This window comes from Somniosus microcephalus, chromosome 14, assembly GCF_052327205.1.
Source record: "Somniosus microcephalus isolate GS21.2 chromosome 14, FLI_Smic_1.0, whole genome shotgun sequence".
NCBI lineage: Eukaryota > Metazoa > Chordata > Chondrichthyes > Squaliformes > Somniosidae > Somniosus > Somniosus microcephalus.
The window spans coordinates 28,786,137-28,803,899 of NC_141000.1; the positions used below are offsets into that span (position 1 = coordinate 28,786,137).

At 44.2% G+C, this 17,763-nt stretch overlaps 1 protein-coding gene across 7 annotated transcripts in view; it reads left to right on the forward strand.

Moving 5' to 3' along the window:
• Positions 1 to 17,763, forward strand: part of rcbtb1 (regulator of chromosome condensation (RCC1) and BTB (POZ) domain containing protein 1) — a 96,105-nt gene that overhangs the window by 27,779 nt on the left and 50,563 nt on the right. For 2 of the 7 annotated variants that reach the window (XM_086006417.1, XM_086006414.1), the window contains exon 2: positions 14,932 to 15,128. In XM_086006417.1, coding sequence (XP_085862543.1) covers positions 15,003 to 15,128 — 126 coding nt within the window. In that variant the 5' untranslated portion in view covers positions 14,932 to 15,002. The other 5 variants (XM_086006416.1, XM_086006415.1, XM_086006413.1 and 2 more) reach the window with 5 other exon arrangements.

Below are 17,763 nucleotides of genomic sequence, written 5' to 3' on the forward strand. Positions count from 1 at the left end.
CTGCATCCCCGGGAGATGGGCCTCTGTGGGTGGAGAGTTGCACTATTTTTCCAACTTCCGCCTGCTGAATGCCCATGAAATTCTTACGCATAAGTGTTTTAAAAAATAGAAAAATAAAATTTTATCACTCATTTATACATTAAAAAGCATGTCCAATAAGGTAAGTTTATTTTTAGTCACGTTAAAACATTTTTTCAAAAAATTAAAATTTTGTTTAAAATATTTAATTAAATGGCATTTTAATTAATTTTAAATATGTAATTTAAAAAAATGTTTTTCATGTTTGTGTATTTTTTAAGTGATCCCCATTCATACTTATGGAGTTCCGTACGTATGGAACTCCCATAAGTATGAATGGGGATTCCCTTATTTTATTGGTTGGGCTGGCCCACGTGATCCCAGGGGCGCTTGTGAACTGCATGCGCCCCTGAGATACGTGGGCCTCTGCCCGCGCGTACCTGGAGAGGCCCAGGATCAGAAGCCTCCGTATCTCCCTGGCCACCAGGTAAATGCGTAGATATTTTACAGGTTGGAGGCATCGCCCGCGGGAAGCCTCCGATCGCAAATGTTGGGCCATTAATTCTATCAATTCTAAGTACACATGTATTATTTAATGCTCCATTTATTCTACACCAGTGTGGTACATTGGAGTATTTCTGTGAACAGGGAACCAGGGTTATACTGTTGGTTCACAGAGCTCTTAAGTTGGGCAAAGTAGTGCTGTTAACATGCAGCATAATACTTCATGTTCAGCATTGGTGCAGTGCAAAAGATTACACATTGCAAAACATGCAGTTTAATGGGGGCATTGAACACTTACTGTCCACTGAGCAACATATTTCTGCATCTATCGGCACATTATTACTGTGCTCCGTGACAGAATGTGCTAAGAGTTATCTGTTCACACAATCATTCCTTTCATTTTCTGAAACAACTTTTAATAGTATTTCTGTACTTTGCATTCTTTCCATTCAAAGAATCTTTCATATATTTTGCATGACATTGTAACTTTTCTGGACTCGAGTACAAAATCTAGGCTGACACATCAGTGCAGGGCTGAGGGAGTGCCGTCTTCTGCATGAAATATTGAACCTGTCCAGGAGGTCCACGGCTCTATTCAGCAAAGAGCATTGAGTTCTCCTCGTGTCGTGGCCAACATTCCTCCCCCAACCAATGCCACCAAAAACAAATTAACTGGTCATTCACATCCTCTGCTATTAATGGGACCTTGCTATGTGCAAACTGACTGCCACATTTGCCTACATAACAACAGTCACTGCACTTCAAAAGTTATTCATCAGATATGAAGTGTTTTGAGAAGACCTGAGAACGTGATATACAATTGCAAGTTTGTTAGAGTCATACAGCACAGAAAGAGGCCCTTCGGCCCATCGTGTCCGCGCTGGCCATCAAGCCCTGTCTATTCTAATCCCATTTTCCAGCACTTGGTCCATAGCCTTGTATGCTATGGCATTTCAAGTGCTCATCTAAATGCTTCTTGAATGTTGTGAGGGTTCCTGCCTCTACCACCCTTTTAGGCAATGAGTTCCCGATTCCAACCACTCTCTGGGTGAAAAAGTTTTGCCTCAAATCCCCTCTAAACCTCCTGCCCCTTACCTTGAAACTATGCCCCCTGGTTATTGACCCCTCTACTAAGGGGAAAAGTTCCTTTCTATCTACCCTATCAATGCCCCTCATAATTTTGTACACCTCAATCAGGTCCCCCCTCAGTCTTCTCTGCTCTAAGGAAAACAACCCCAGCCTGTCCAGTCTCTCTTCATAGCTGAAGCGCTCCAGCCCAGGTAACATCCTGGTGATTTTTGTTTGCCTTTCCTTTTGTAAAGATGGTTCAGCACCATTATGTTGCAGCAAATAAACTTTTGTTTTGAACATAATATGGTTTGGTGCGTTCTTGTAAAAGCTCATTGTGAGATCATTTCATTTAGAGATGTCCTTTAAGTGTTAGCTTGGCTCCAGTAGTAGTTACTCTCGCTTCTGATTCAGAAATCTGACCTACCTTGGCACCAATGTTCCCCCTAATTTTTATTTTGGGTGTGCGGCCCATTCACAGTTTCGCACATGCGAAACTTAGCATTGAAAAAGCTAGTCCCAGGCTGTGCAGGACTGGCAGAGAGCTGCGTGGCCGTGCAGCTTAGAGGAAACGTTGATTGGCTACTGAACGCCTTAAAAAATTTTCATCCTCGAGCTTCCAGAGCTTGGGGTCTAGGCAGCTCAAGGCACTGCTGCCAATGGTGGAGTGAAGAAAATTGGGAATGCGCAAGAGGCCGGAATTGAAGGAATGCAGAGATCTCAGGGTTGTAGGGCTGGAGGAGGTTACAGAGATGGGGAGGGGCGAGGCTACAGAGGGATTTAAAAACTATTCAAAAAAGGTGGTAGAGAGAAAATGGGGAATTATAGACCGGTCAGCCTGACATTGGTAGTGGGGAAAATGCTAGAGTCCATTATAAAAGATGTAATAGCAGAGCACTTGGAAAACAGTGACAGGATCGGACAAAGTCAACATGGATTTACAAAAGGTAAATCGTGCTTAACTAATCTACTGGAATTTTTTGAGGATGTAACTGGTAGAATAGATAACGGAGAACCAGTGGATGTGGTGTATTTGTACTTTCAGAAGGCTTTCGATAAGGTCCCGCATAAGAGATTAGCGTGCAAAGTTAAAGCACATGGGATTGGGGGTAAGGTACTGACTTGGATAGAGAACTGGTTGGCAGACAGGAAGCAGAGAGTTGGAATAAATTGAGTGGCAGACAGTGACTAGTGGGGTACCACAGGGATCGGTGCTAGGACCCCAGCTATTTCACAATATATATTAATGATCGAGATGAGGGAACTAGATGTAATATCTCCAAGTTTGCAGACGACACAAAGCTGGGTGGGCGTGTGTGCTGTGAGGAGGATGCCGAGAAACTCCAGTATGATTTGGACAGGTTGGGTGATTGGGCAGATGCATGGCAGATGCAGTATAATGTGGATAAATGCGAGGTTATCCACTTTGGTGGCAAAAACAAGAAGGCAGATTATTATCTGAACGGCAGTAGATTGGGAGAAGGGGAAGTGCAACGAGACCTGGGTGTCCTTGTGCACCAGTTGCTGAAGGTAAGCATGCAGGTGCAGCAGGCGATGAAGAAGGCAAATGGTATGTTGGCCTTCGTAGCGAGAGGATTCGAGTGCAGGAGCAAGGATGTCTTGCTGCAGTTGTACAGGGCCTTAGTGAGACCACACCTTGAGTATTGTGTGCAGTTTTGGTCGCCTTATCTGAGGAAGGATATTCTTGCCATGGAGGGAGTGCAGCGAAGATTCACCAGACTGATACCTGGGATGACAGGAATGACGTATGAGGAGAGATTGGGTCGATTGGGCTTATATTCGCTGGAGTTTAGAAGAATGAGAGGGGATCTCATTGAAACTTATAAAATTCTAATAGGACTAGACAGACTAGATGCAGGAAGGATGTTCCTGATGGCGCGGGAGTCCAGAACCAGGGGTCACAGTCTAAGGATAAGGGGTAAGCCATTTAGGACAGAGATGAGGAGGAATTTCTTCACCCAGAGTGGTGAACCTGTGGAATTCTCTACCACAGAAGGCAGTTGAGGCCAATTCAATAAATATATTCAAGAAGGAGTTAGATATATTTCTTAAGGCTGAAGGGATCAAGGGATATGGGGAGAAAGCAGGGACAGGGTACTGAATTTGGATGATCAGCCATGATCTCATTAAATGATGGAGCAGGCTCGAGGGTCGAATGGCCTACTCCTGCTCCTATCTTCTATGCAGGATGAGAATTTAAAAAATCGAGGCGTTGCTGGAACAGGAGCCAATGTAGGTCAGTGAGGACAGGGGCGATGGGTGAACGGGACTTGGTGCGAGTTAGGATATGGGCAGCAGAGTTTTGGATGAGTTCAAGTTTACAGAGGATGCAAGGTGGAAGGTGTTAAATCTGTGATTCTAAGAGTATGCTGTTTTTCAATAACCACACGGATGCTGTAACTTAACGATAAACAGGTATTTCCTGGAGGAGGGTAGTCTCAAGACTGGGGGTACAGAGGCATGCGCAAGGCTTATATACAGGTGTGGTCACTGCCGGTACTACAGTATACAGGAGCTTTAAAAGTAGTTCTGTCTTAAAGGCACATACACTACAATTCCTCCCCTTTTAGATTAGTAGTACCCCTAATATTCAAATAACAATTAACACTTTAACATGTACATTAAACAACAATAGTCCATTTATAGATTCAGTCTTTGGGGCGGCTTCCTGACCCTTTCGGGATAGCGCCTTTCCTGAGGTTCTTGTTCTTGGTGCAGAGGCGATTCTGACCCCTTTTCATCGGGTAGTTCATCGGGTTCCACTGCTACTGGTTCTGAGGTAGATGCTACCGGTATGTCGGGTTCATCCCCAGGTACTCGAGACATGGGGTTGACGCGTTCCTGTGACGCTAAGATCTGATCGACGTGGCGTCTCACAATGTTCTCCCCGACATCCACTGTGTACATTAATGGCCCCTGCCTTGTGCATATCGTTCCGGGTTGCCATTTCTCTGTTCGATAGTCACGGGCCAAGACTGGTTGTCCTACATTGAAGCTCCTTGTTGGCTTCTCGTTGATGTGCTGGAATTGTTTGTCCTCAACATTTCTTCGCACATTTGGTCTGAGCAAGTCCAGACGAGATCTCAACCTTCGGTTAAAGAACATCATGGCCGGGGTCTGGTTGGTAACTGCATGTGTCGCGTTTCGGTAGGCTAATAAGAAATTGTCCATCTTATGCTGTAGTGGAATTTCATCATTGCACATGGCCTTTATCGCCTTCTTAAAGGTTTGTACGAACCTCTCAGCCAATCCATTTGTGGCTGGATGATACGGGGCGGATGTGTAATGCCTTACCCCATTTGCAAGTACGCCTGGGCTAGATCAATTTTGGTGAAGCGTTTACCTCCAGATAGCGAGGCGAAAATATCCTCAATTCGTGGAAGCGGATATTGTACCGTGTGAAGGACTGGGTTCACTGTCACCTTAAAATCCCCACAGATGCGGACCGTCTTTGGTTCCCCAGGCGTATTACTCAACGACCTCTTCATTACAGGAACGATGGGTGTAGCCCACTCGCTCCAGTCCACTTTGGACAGTACTCCTGAACGTTCCAACCCTTCCAGCTCTGCTTCGACAGCTGGTCTGATCGCATAAGGCACTGGTCTGGCCTTAAGAAACTTTGGGCTTGCATTTTCCTCTATTTTAATCGTTGCTGTTATGCCTTTTAGTGTTCCTAGTCCCTCCTGGAACACTTCTTTTGCGTCAGTTAGCATTTTTGACAGTCGTCCAGGTGTGACGTCGTCATCCTTTTTGGCCTCAACCTTCAGTGCCTGTATGGAATGCCAATCTAATTGTATCTTCCGGATCCATTCACGTCCTAGCAGTGGTGGTCCTCCATCTGGCAATACATATATATCCATTTTAGGTACTTCCTGGCCTTTATATATCACTTTCACCCTTATTTTTCCTTTGGGGTAGACTTTTTGCCCCGTATACGTCTTCAAGACAATCTCTGTAGCTTTCAAGGGTATATGTGAAAATCGCCGCTTGTAGTCCCTTTGGTTTATGACTGTTAGGGCTGATCCTGTGTCCAATTCCATTTTCACTTGGACTTCGTCTATCTTGAGTGTAACCCAGATAGTCTGGTGATCCTCCATTTTGGTTACCTTATGTAGTTTCAGACAACCCAGCTCCTTGCTTCCGGAGTCTGTGTCACTTTTCTGTTCGTCTGAACCACTGTCCATCACCTGGTGTACCTTTTTGTACTTCTCCTGTGGAGATTTCTTACTGTTGGTTTTCTTCCCAGACCTGCAGACTCTTGCTGTGTGTCCTGCTTTTCCACACTGTCTGCACACTTGGTCCTTGAACCAACAATCCTTCTGGTCATGTGTTCTGCCGCAGCAATAGCACTTCCCTGTTCCATAGGACATTTCATTGGTGCCATATTCTTGCGGTCTCCGTTGTATCTCTACAGCTCCCCTTGCGGCTGCTTCGTGTGATACTGCCATACTGAAAGCCTTCTCCAGCGTAAGATCCTTTTCTGATAGAAGCCATTTCTGGGTTCCTTCACTTTGTAGCCCACACACAAACTTGTCCCTTAACGTATCTGCTAGTCCCGCTCCAAACTGGCAGTGTTTCGATAGCTTGCACAGTTCCGTTAGGTACTCAGCATTGCTTTCGTCTTTGTGTTGGTTCCTTTTATGGAACTTAAATCGTTCTGCTATCAGCAGCGGTGTGGAGTTTAAGTGGTCCTGTAGGATTTCTACTAATACTTTTGAAATTCTTGTTCACCGGCTTCTCTGGGGTTATTAGATTTCGCAGTAACCCATAAGTTTTTGCACCCATGGAATTTAACAAAACCGGTGCTTTACTAGCATCTGGCACTTCATACTTCATTCGCCCTGCAGTACACCTCAATACGTTCCACATATGTCGCCCAATCTTCGACTTCATTGTCGAACGTAGAGATACTGCCACTCTTCGGCATCCCTGGGTGTGATTTAACTGTCAAAAATGGCGTCTCCCGCACTTCCCCTTCTTCTCCACTGGCACAAAATGGCGTCTCCCGCGCTTTCCTTCCTTCCCACGCTCGCCCTTCTTCTCCGCTGCGGCTTCTAAAAATGGCGTCTCCCGCGCTCTTCCTTCCCCGCGGCTCAATGGCGTCTCCCGCGCTCTCCCTTCTCCCCGCGGACACTGTTCAGCCCTTGAGCCCTGGCTGTGCTCTGCACGTTTTTTTTTCTCGACGCCGCTCGGTCCTGAACCCGGCTGTTGCTTTACCCTCTCTCTCCCCGGTTTTTTTTTCTCGACGCCGCTCGGTTTTCAACCCCCGGCTGCGCCCTGTGCGCTTCACCCTCTGTCTTACCCCGTCGACGCTGCTCGACTTTCTCTCCGCCGTCGGTCGGCTCCAGCCGCCGCTGCCCGGGAAGGGTCTGCGCTGGACCTGTCGTCAGTCTCTTGCTGATCGTCGTGGCTGGGGAACCAAGCCCGGCTCTCCACAGCCTCCCCTGCGATGTTCACTCGCTGCCAGCCGACTTTTTTGTTACACCGCCCTCCCGGAGCGAATACTCGAAGGGAAATGCAGAGTTGCAGGTAGATTCGAATCGACACTCGTCACCACTGTTAATCCGTGATTCTAAGAGTATGCTGTTTTTCAATAACCACACGGATGCTGTAACTTAACGATAAACAGGTATTTACTGGAGGAGGGTAGTCTCAAGACTGGGGGTACAGAGGCATGCGCAAGGCTTATATACAGGTGTGGTCACTGCCGGTACTACAGTATACAGGAGCTGTAAAAGTAGTTCTGTCTTAACGGTACATACACTACAGAAGGCCTGCCAGGAGTGCACTGGAATAGTTGAGTCTGGAGGTAACAAAGGCATGGAGGAGGGTTTCAGCAGATGAGCTGAGGCAGTAGGCGGAGACTGGCAGTAGGCGGTCTTGGTGATGGAGAGGAAATGGGGTCAACAGTAATTCCGTACACAGAGTGCCTTGAGATGTCGTTTCGGATGACGTGAGAGGGACCAACAAGCGCTGTGCAGATACCCAGTATCAATCTCGCTGTATCTAGTGTGAAGGCCCTGCATTGATACAGTTGGACGGGAGGGAATGCCGAGAGTTGGATGAATCGAGGCGAGCTGCATTCTGCTCCCTCCCTCGGCTGGCCGGCCGGCCGCGCTCGAGCCTCCTGCCCAGTCGGAACGTGGCCCGGGAGAGGAAGCGCTGCGGGCGCGCCGGGGGAAGTTGCAGTGTTTTCTCCAGGGGGCTCTCGGTAACGCGGCTTCTCGCTTTTCTTCCGCCCAGCCAGTAAAGTCGTCTTTTTAAAAGCAAGAAAAATAATCCTACCAATTTGCCGGATGACTGGTTTGTGATGACCTTTCAACTCCAGCCTGCTTTTTCGGCAACGCCACCCTGCCAGCCAGCCGGTGCCAGCAATGTTTTAGGTCCAGGGTTAGATTGCGATTGCAGTGTTTCGACTTCTTCAGCACAACTAATGCTGCCGGATAGCATATCTGTGGATCTTCTTTGGGTCTGCTTCCCATTTTAACCGAACTGTACGGAAGTCACATTCTTACTGGGATTACAATTGTAGGTTCCTGACTGAAGAATTTTAAACATAATGGTTAATTTTTTTTAAAGTAGATGTAAAGATGTAGCCAATCCTGCATTGAGTGCAGAAAGTAACCGTGCAATTGGTGTAAATCTCTGTCCCAGACAACTCTCTTTATAGGTTGAAATAGAGAGCGTTACAATTGAAATTGGCAGTGACTGTCTTTCAAATCTAGAATAAATGTTGCACTTGTCAGTTGATCAATGAAATGCAGCGTAAGTTGCTGTACTGTCACATACTGTGTAACCGTTTGATGTGGTGGCTAGTGTAGGAGCTACTGGTAATTATGTCTAGAGTTGCCTGTTTTGGTTTGCAATATTGATATTGTACAGGTACCAGTCTATATGCCGGTCTGTAAATGTCACTCATGTATTGGACTTGGCCCTGGAATACAGAATGTCGGTGTGGCTCAGCTGCTTCTCAGTCTTGCCTCTGAGTAAAAACGTTGTGGGTGCAAGGCTAACTCTGGGACTAGAGCACATAATCTAGGCTGACACTTTAGCACATTACTGAGGGAATGCTGCGTTGCTGGATGAGACATTAAAACAAGGCCTTGTCAGCCTGTTTCAATTGGATATTACAGATCTCACGGCGCTATTCAAAGAAGAGCAGGGAGTTCTCCCCGTGTCCTGGGCAACAATCTTCCCTCAACCAACACAACCAAATATTGATCTTGCTGTGTGCAAAATGGTTTGTGTATTGCCTGTATAACAACAATGACTGCACTTCAAAAAAGTTATTTCATTGAATGTGAAACACCTTGAGAGGCATGATAAGCGCTATATTGATGGAAGTTTTTTTCCATTACACATTGTCCTGTAAGATAGCTAAATCTGATGTAATATGTAATAATTGTGTCAGAAATGCCAATATGTCATTCAAAGTAGTTAGAGTTGGAGATTAATCTTTCCCTCTTTTCCTAACACATACACATTGGAGTGTTCGTTTGGGATTAACTATTCCTATCAAAGGTTTATAAGATTCTTGGCTTGTCCTTGGACTATCCCACATAACTCAATCCAGATTATATATTAATAGTTTTCAGGTCAATTCAATCACCGTAGGACCACAGTACAATAATGAGTGATATGCAACAACAACTTGCATTTATATAGCGCCTTTAATGTTGTAAAACGTTCCACGGTTAAGCATTTACGATTATGTAAAGTCATTCGATGTGTACGATTAACAACAGTCTAAATTATCACAGTTTTTATGTATACAGTAGCTCAGCATTAGCTGAGTTTTGATTAGTAACAGTATAACAAAGTTACATTCAATGGCAAGATTATAGTACAACGTAAGGTTAAATTTACAGTGTGTATTTCATACGATGCTGGTTAATTTTCAATATCAAGGCTCTCCTATGACCCCTGTAGTAGTAGGACAATTCAGCCCCACTGAGAGATGCTTGGGTTTCACCTCTGGGAACACCTGCGGCAAGTAGTGGACTCTGGTCATCATCTTTCGTTGTGTCGTCTTGTCTTAGCTTAACTAACATAGCTCATCTGTTACTCCACTGTATTGTTATATACTGTTATTTTGCTGAGCGCGAGCTGCACTATCGGTTGCCATCTTTCAGATGAGATGTTAAATTGAGACCCTGTCTGCCCCCACAGGTGGACGTAAGAGATCCCATGGCATTGTTTAAAAAATGGGGAGAGGGATAAACCCGGCAACCAGAGGTCAGTCAGCTTGATGTTGGTGGTGGGAAACTTTTAGAGACAATAATCCGGGACAAAATTAATTGGCATTTGGAAATGTATGGGCTAATAAATGAAAGCATGGATTTGTTAAAGACAAATCATGTTTCACTAACTTGATTGAGTTCTTTGATGAAGTAATGAAGAGGGTTGATGAGGGTAGTGTGGTTGATGTGTATATGGATTTTCAAAAGACATTTGACAAAGTACCACATAATAGACTTTTAAGTAGAATTGAAGCCCGTGGGATTAAAGAGACTGGCAGCATGGATACGGAATTGGCTAAGGGACAGAAAGCAGAGATTAGAGGGAAGTATACAGTGATATTCCCCATGGGTCGGTATTAGGACCACTGCTCTTTTTGATATATGTTAATAACCTGGACTTTGGTATATAGGCCATAATTTCAAAGTTTTCAAATGACACAAAACTCGGAAATGTCGTTTACAGTGAGGAGCATGGTAACAGACTTCAGGAGGAAATGGGCAGACAAAAGGCAGATGAAATTTAACACAGAGAAGTGTGAAGTGATGCATTTTGTGGGAAAAATGAGGAGAGGTAATATAAACTAAATGATACAATTTTAAAGGGGGTGCAGGAACAGAGAGACCTGGGGGTGTATTACACAAATCTTTGAAAGTGGCAGGACAAGTTGAGAAGGCTGTTAAAGCCAAGGATCTCATGTTTTTTTATAAACCACTGCTTAGGCCTCAGCTGGAGTATTGTGTTCAATTCTGGGCACCACACTTTAGGAAGGATGTCAAGGCCTTGGAGAGGGTACAGAGGAGATTTACTAGAATGGTACCAGGAATGAGGGACTTCAGTATTGTGGAGAGACTAGAGAAGCTGGGATTGTTCTTCTTCGAGCAGAGAAGGTTAAGATGAGATTGGTTAGAGGTGTTAAAAATCATGAAGGGTTTTGATAGAGTAAATAAAGAGAAACTGTTTCCTGTGGCAGAAGGGTCGATAACCAGAGGACACAGATTTAAGGTGATTGGCAAAAGAACCAGACGTGACATGAGGAATATTTTTTTTACACAGCAAGTTGTTGTGAACTGGAATGCACTGCCGGGCTATGGGGAAAGAGCAGGGGAGTGGGACTAATTGGAGAGCTCTACCAAAAGCTGGCATAGGCACAATGGGCTGAATGGCCTCCTTCTGTGCTGTATGGTTCTATGATTATATGAAGAACAACAGGGGAGTTCTCCCGTGTCCTGGCTAACACTTAGCCCTAAAACAACATTTATCTCATTGCTGGTTGTGGGAGCTTGCTGTGCACTGGCGAGTTTCCTACATTACAACAGTGACTACACTTCAAAAGTATTTCATTATCTGTGAAGCACTTTGGGACATCCTGAGGTTGTGAAACACACTATAGAAATGCAAGTTCTTTACTCCCACTCAGAAACTCAGGATATTAATGAACTTTTGTTACGCTTTACCACAGATACTTTTGTTCGATTAAACGCGTAACTTTTTTAATCTTCTAACTTCACTCCTAAAACTTTCTCCGCTTTTGAAGACTGGATATGAAAGCCCTTTGTAGCTCCTTTAACCTTCTAACTTGTCCGAGAATCTTCCCGAAACTTCTTGCATTAGGTGGGCAAAGCATAACCATAAATACTTAAGTTTAGCCTTAAGGCAGTCTCACTTAGGGAATTATGAGTAAGCAAGGCGAGCAATTCAGTCACATGACCCGATTGAAGCCGACACCCGCCTTAATTGGAAACATACTGAGATGTAGCAGTCCCTGTCTGTGTCTCAAGTTTCCCAGCAGTCAAGTGTTGACTCTTTTATTTTCCCAGAATGCTTGGAGTGTCTCCTGACCAAGCCTTCCTGCAGATACAAATCACAATGGCCCAGACTTTGCTGTGAAAGTAGTGGTGAGGCTAGTGGCACAGCAACTTCAGGCGAGGGCAGATGCGAATATCCAAAAGTTGCTGTCCGAGTCGCGCCGCTCCGTCATTAGCTTAGCAAAACCGGCATTTCGCTGCCTGCCTCGCCATTGACACGTTGAATGGTGTGAAGTTGCTCTAATTCGCACAGTAGATAAGAACTAAACCCGCCGCACATATTTAGGGCTAGTAATTAGTAGCGCAAGTACCTTTTTAATGATGTGATGAGTGTTAATGACTGCCCATCAACCTCTCTGGCACCGAAAATTAACAATTACAAGTGTTAAGTCGCATCCCTTCAGGTTTTGAATTTTTCGGGGTGATTTTAAAAATGGCAAATTTTAAATTTAAATTTTTTTCTTAGTTTTCCTTTCTGTCTTTTTTCTCTCTATCTTATTCCAAGTTTTCTTTCCCTGACTTTACTTTGCTTTCTCTACCTGATTTGACATTGAATTCACGCACTTTAATTCACCCTCGTTCTCAGTCCTTCCGCTGTTTATTTCTCGGTCCTTAAACCTGATTGGTTAAGGGGATACCTTGGTTTCCCTGTTCACCCAGATCCCAGGTGCCCTGTTTCCCTCGCTCCGATGTTAATCAGCTTGCTCTTTCAGCAACTTTGTGGGCAAAACTGTTTTGAGCTGAAGTGTGCAGGGACAAATCTAACTAACGGCAGGTGCCATTAGATGCCCTGCTACAGCAAATTCTGGCCCAATTATTATTTAAATAACATCTTAAACACATGAGAGCAAGGAACTAGTGATCTGTAAGTGATGGGAATCCTTTCCCAAATGTTGAATTGTGGTCTTGTAATCACTCCCAGGAATGTACAATATTTAAAAGGGGGAAGATAGCTCACTGCGCCTTCCCTTCCAAGTCTGTGTCTGAACAAGATGAAGCCATTAATAAATACATCTGTTATCCAATAGAAAATATAATTAATTTTCTGGTATTATGGAGATCTGCTGCTTTGGATCTCCTTTTCCACTCATCCATATCCACTCATTCCTTCACCAAGACTGCCAACGTCCACCTCTGTAATATCGCCCGTTTCTGCCCCTGCCTCAGCCCACCTGCTGCTGAAACCCTCATCCATGCTTTTGTTACCTCCAGACTTGATTATACCACTGCTCTCCAGGCCGGCCTTCCATCTTCCACCCTCCATTAACTTTAACTCATCCAAAACTCTGCTGCCCCCATCCTAACTCGCACCAAGTCCCGTTCACCCATCACCCCTGTGCTCGCTGACCTACACTGGTTCCCGGTCCAGCAACGCCTCATTAAAAATTCTCATCCTTGTTTTCAAATCTCTCCATGGCCTCGCCCCTCCTTATCTTTGTAACCTCCTACAACCCTCCGAGAACTCTGCGTTCCTCCAATTCTGGCCTCTTGTGCATCTCAGATTTCCTTCACCCCACCATTGGTGGTCGTGCTTTCATTTGTCTGGGCTCTAAGTTCTGGAATTCTCTCCCGATGCCTCTTCACCTCTCTTCTCCGCTAAGACACTCCTTAAAACCTACCTCATCTGTCCTAATATCTCCTTATGTGACTCGGTGTCAAATTTTGTCTGATAACGCTCCTGTGAAGCATCTTGGGACATTTACTATGTTACAGGTGCTATATAAATGCAAGTTGTTGTTGATAAATCTTTCCTCCTGATACCTTTCTAACCTCTCCAGACTTCCTCTTGGATGGCTTATGAGGTACTCCTACCTTTACGATTGGATCCCAGTGATGCCAAAATGGAGGCTCCATGACTATGCTCTATGATTTGCACTCCTGATCTGCCATTGCTGTTGAGGTAAGGCAGTTCATAAGATGCAGCCCTACACACTGCGCATGTGTGAAAGAGGGAGCATGACATACTAATGGTGTGACATATGCTGCCTGTTCTGGGCAAGGGAGGAAATAGTTAAACCAATCACCCCAAATTTTAATACCATAATTGTCATGGAGGCATTGTTGTTTGTGTCATGGTCCTAAATAAAGGCCCCAATGCAGAGATACCCACACATGAAACCAGGTCATTGAGTTTAGCAGGCAAGGGCAGGAGAAGATGAATCTGCAGCAGATCACAAAACCTATGAAAATCTGGGTCTAAGATGCCATTGGCAGGCTGAAGGTTGCCTGCTGTATGTGTGAGTGCCAGCGGTGGCAGAAGAGCTGTTCATCTGCTGTCAACACTCCCTCTGCATTACTGCATTATGATCCATTTGCTCCAACAATTCTCACTTTCATCCCTTTCATTGTATGATGTCTTTCTCCTTTATATCCTTTGGGTTTGACATTAGTAAAGTTAATACTGCCATTTGTTTTCATTTTGAGGCTTGTGATCTATTTGGTTCAGTTTGTCTTGGGGTGTAGAACATCCCTCTTTCCTGCAGCACTTTCAGTAATAAGTAGCTTGTGATGTGTTCATTCCGGAAGACTTTTTTAAAATTGTATTTTGAGTTCCGACACTAAATATACTCGATCCAGAAGGCTCTGCAGCTGCCTTGAGGAAACTTGCCAAAGCTAGACGTGAAAGCCATTGGGCTCTTTTAACATAGGAACAGGAGTAGGCCTCTCGAGCCCATTCAGTTAGGTCATGGCTCCATTTACCCACATTCTGAGACCATGCCTGCCAATTGAACTCGAGCAATTACCTGTGCCACATGAAGAACCTCTACTAGTTTTACTGGACGTCCTGTGATCAATTTAACACGGTTTAAAAAAAATCTCTGGTTAAACGGTAATACGTTTACCCCAACTGAAGTGCTTTAGGATGTTTCTAAGCCTTTAAAAAAAATATTTTTTGATCTTGTCAAATACTCTCTTTTAACATAACTGCATATTTTGCATGGTTTATCACAGCAACAACTTGCATTTATGTAGCGCCTTTAACCTAATAACACGTCCCAAGGTGCTTCACAGGAGTGTAATCGGACAAAATTTGAAAGCCAAGGTACTTGCTCCTTAAAGTGTTACACATCTAAAATTTTGTATTTCTTGTACAAACTAAACTTGATTTAGGAGCGTACTGCAGGGCCTTTTTCGTTCTGTCTTGAGTTCAGAGCAAGTTTCATTCTGTCTTGTTGTCTTATGACTTACGTTTACTGATTGGCTGAGATATTCTTTCTCCTTCATGTTTGAAGTGACACCAGTTAAAAAATGTCTAATTTCTCCCCTTTTCCAGGCGCAGTGCTGTACGTTGGAGGAAATGTGACTGGACGATCTCGTTAACTGGCTGTGCTTAAGAAACCAGACATGGTGGATGTTGGAAAGTGGCCTGTGTTCAGCTTGCTTTCTCCACAGGAAGTTAAATTGATTCATCAAGCCTGTGTCTTTGGTACTTCGGCCACTGAAGCTGTCTACGTAACGAAAAATGACGATGTAAGTCTTTGTACGGCTTTGCTTATATCTGCGGGGCATTTTCCCTTTCAAATGAAGACTGACTTTTTTTTACAAATAGCGCTGATTATTGCATGATGGAAATAAATCTCCTGCTCCTAGTGACGAGAGTCTGAGTGGGCAAAGATTTCTGGCTCGGCACCTGCTTCCTTGACTTAACTCGCTCCAATCACCTCCCAGTCTCTGTCGGAGGATTGACACCGTCAGACCTCTCAACTTGCAAACCAGCCAGTTTTTGGGGGTGTACCCAAAATGTGCCAAACCTTGCCTAGATAGACCTCTGTGGAGGGCTGTTGATAGGGTCACCTTGCCGTTTCACTGTTAGCTTCTGTAGTATTGTCAGTTGTCTTTTAGTTTTTTTTAAATCACAAACTTACAACCTACTTTATTTTTTTTTGGATTTTTTTGTTTTTTGTTTCCATTTTAGTATCTTTCATGTTTACTTTCTATTCCTTATTTCTCTCTGTTCTTTAATTTTCTTCCCTGTAAATTCTCTCATTATTGCATACTGTTTTGGGTGTTAATATTCCCCCCCCCCCCCCCCCTTCCCCACTAATGTTTCCTCGAGTCTTCTCTCAAAATGTCTTTTTTGAGTTAGCGTTGCATATTGCTTTTGGCTTTTTTATTTCTTTGTCACCATTTATGCTTTTATTTCTGCAAGTTAATCCTTAACCTTTCTGCCACACTCTCTACAGATTTACAAAGTATTTACAGCACAGAAACAGGCCATTCAGCCCAACTGGTCCATGCTGGTGTTTATGCTCCACATGAGCCTCCTCCCACCCCTCTTCATCTAACCCCTTCAACATAGCCTTCTATTCCTTTCTCCCTCATGTGCTTACCTAGCTTCCCCTTGATTGCATCTACTATTCGCCTCAGCTGCTCCCTGTGGTAGCAAGGTCCATATTAATAGAATCATAGAATGGTTACAGCACAGAAGGAGGCCATTCAGCCCGTCAAGCCTGTGCCTGCTCTCTGCAAGAGCACTTCAGCTAGTGTCACTCCCCCACCCTTTCCTCGTAGCCCTGCAAAACTTTTTCCTTCAGGTACTTATCCAATTCCCTTCTGAAAACCATGATTGAATCTGCCTCCACCACCCTTTCAGGCAGTGCATTACCAGATCCTAACCACTCGCTGCGTAAAAAAGTTTTTCCTCGTGTCACCTTTGGTTCTTGACCCTTCCACCAATGGGAACAGTTTCTCTCTATCTACTCTATCTAGACCCCTCATGATTTTGAACACCTCTATCAAATCTCCTCTCAACCTTCTCTGCTCCAAGGAGAACAACCCCAGCTTCTCCAATCTATCCACGTAATTGAGGTCCCTCATCCCTGGAACCATTCTTGTAAATCTTTTCTGCACCCTCACTAAAGCTCACATCCTTCCTAAAGTGCGGTGCCCAGAATTGGACACAATACTCCAGTTGAGGCCGAACCAGTGTTTTATAAAGGTTCATCATAACTTCCTTGTTTTTGTACTCTCTGCTTCTATTTATGAAGCCCAGGATCCCGTATGCTTTTTTAACCGCTTTCTCAACCTGCTCTGCCACCTTCAACAATTTGTGCACATATACCCCCGGGGTCTCTGTTCATGCACCCCCTTTAGAATTGTACCCTTTAGTTTATATTGCCTCTCCTCATTCTTCCGACCAAAATGTATCACTTCGCACTTTTCTGCATTAAATTTCATCTGCCATGTGGCCACCCAGCCTGTCTATGTCCTCCAAAAGTTTATCACTATCCTCCTCACTGTTCACTATACTCCCAAGTTTTGTGTCATCTGCAAATTTTGAAATTGTGCCCTGTACACCCAAACAAGTCATTAATATATATCAAGAAAAGCAGTGGTCCTAGTACCGACCCCTGGGGAACACTATTGTGTACCTTCCTCCAATCCGAAAAACAACTGTTCACCGCTACTCTCTGTTTCCTGTCACTTAGCCAGTTTCATATCCATGCTGACCATGGGTGCATTCTAACCACTCTCTGGGTAAAGAAGTTTCTCCTGAATTCCCTATTGGATTTATTAGTGACTATCTTATATTTATCGCCCCTAGTTCAGGTCTCACCCGCAAGTGGAAACATCTTCTCTACGTCTACCCTATCAACCTTTTAATAACCTTGAAGACTTCTATCAGGTCACCTCTCAGTTTTTTCTTTTCTTGAGAAAAGAGCCCCAGCCTGTTTAATTTTTCCTGATAGGTATAACCTCTCAGTTCTAGTGTAATTCTAGTAAATCTTTTTTGCACCTTCTCCAGTGCCTCTATCATTTTTATAATATGGAGACCAGAACTGTTCACAAACTGTGGTCTAATCAAGGTTCTATACAATGCTTTTCAATTCTGTCCTTCTAGAAATGAACCCCAGTGCTTTGTTTGCTTTTTTTATGGCCTTATTAACCTACGTCGCTACTTTTAGTGATCTGTGTATCTGTACCCTCGGATCCCTCTGTTCCTCTACCCCATTTAGGCACTTATTTTCCAAGGAGTATGTGGCCTCCTTATTCTTCCTACCAAAATGTATTGCCTCGCACTTATCTATATTGAAGTTCATTTGCCAATTACACACCCATTCTTCAAGTTTATTAATGTCTTTCTGTATTTTGTCGCAGTCTTCCT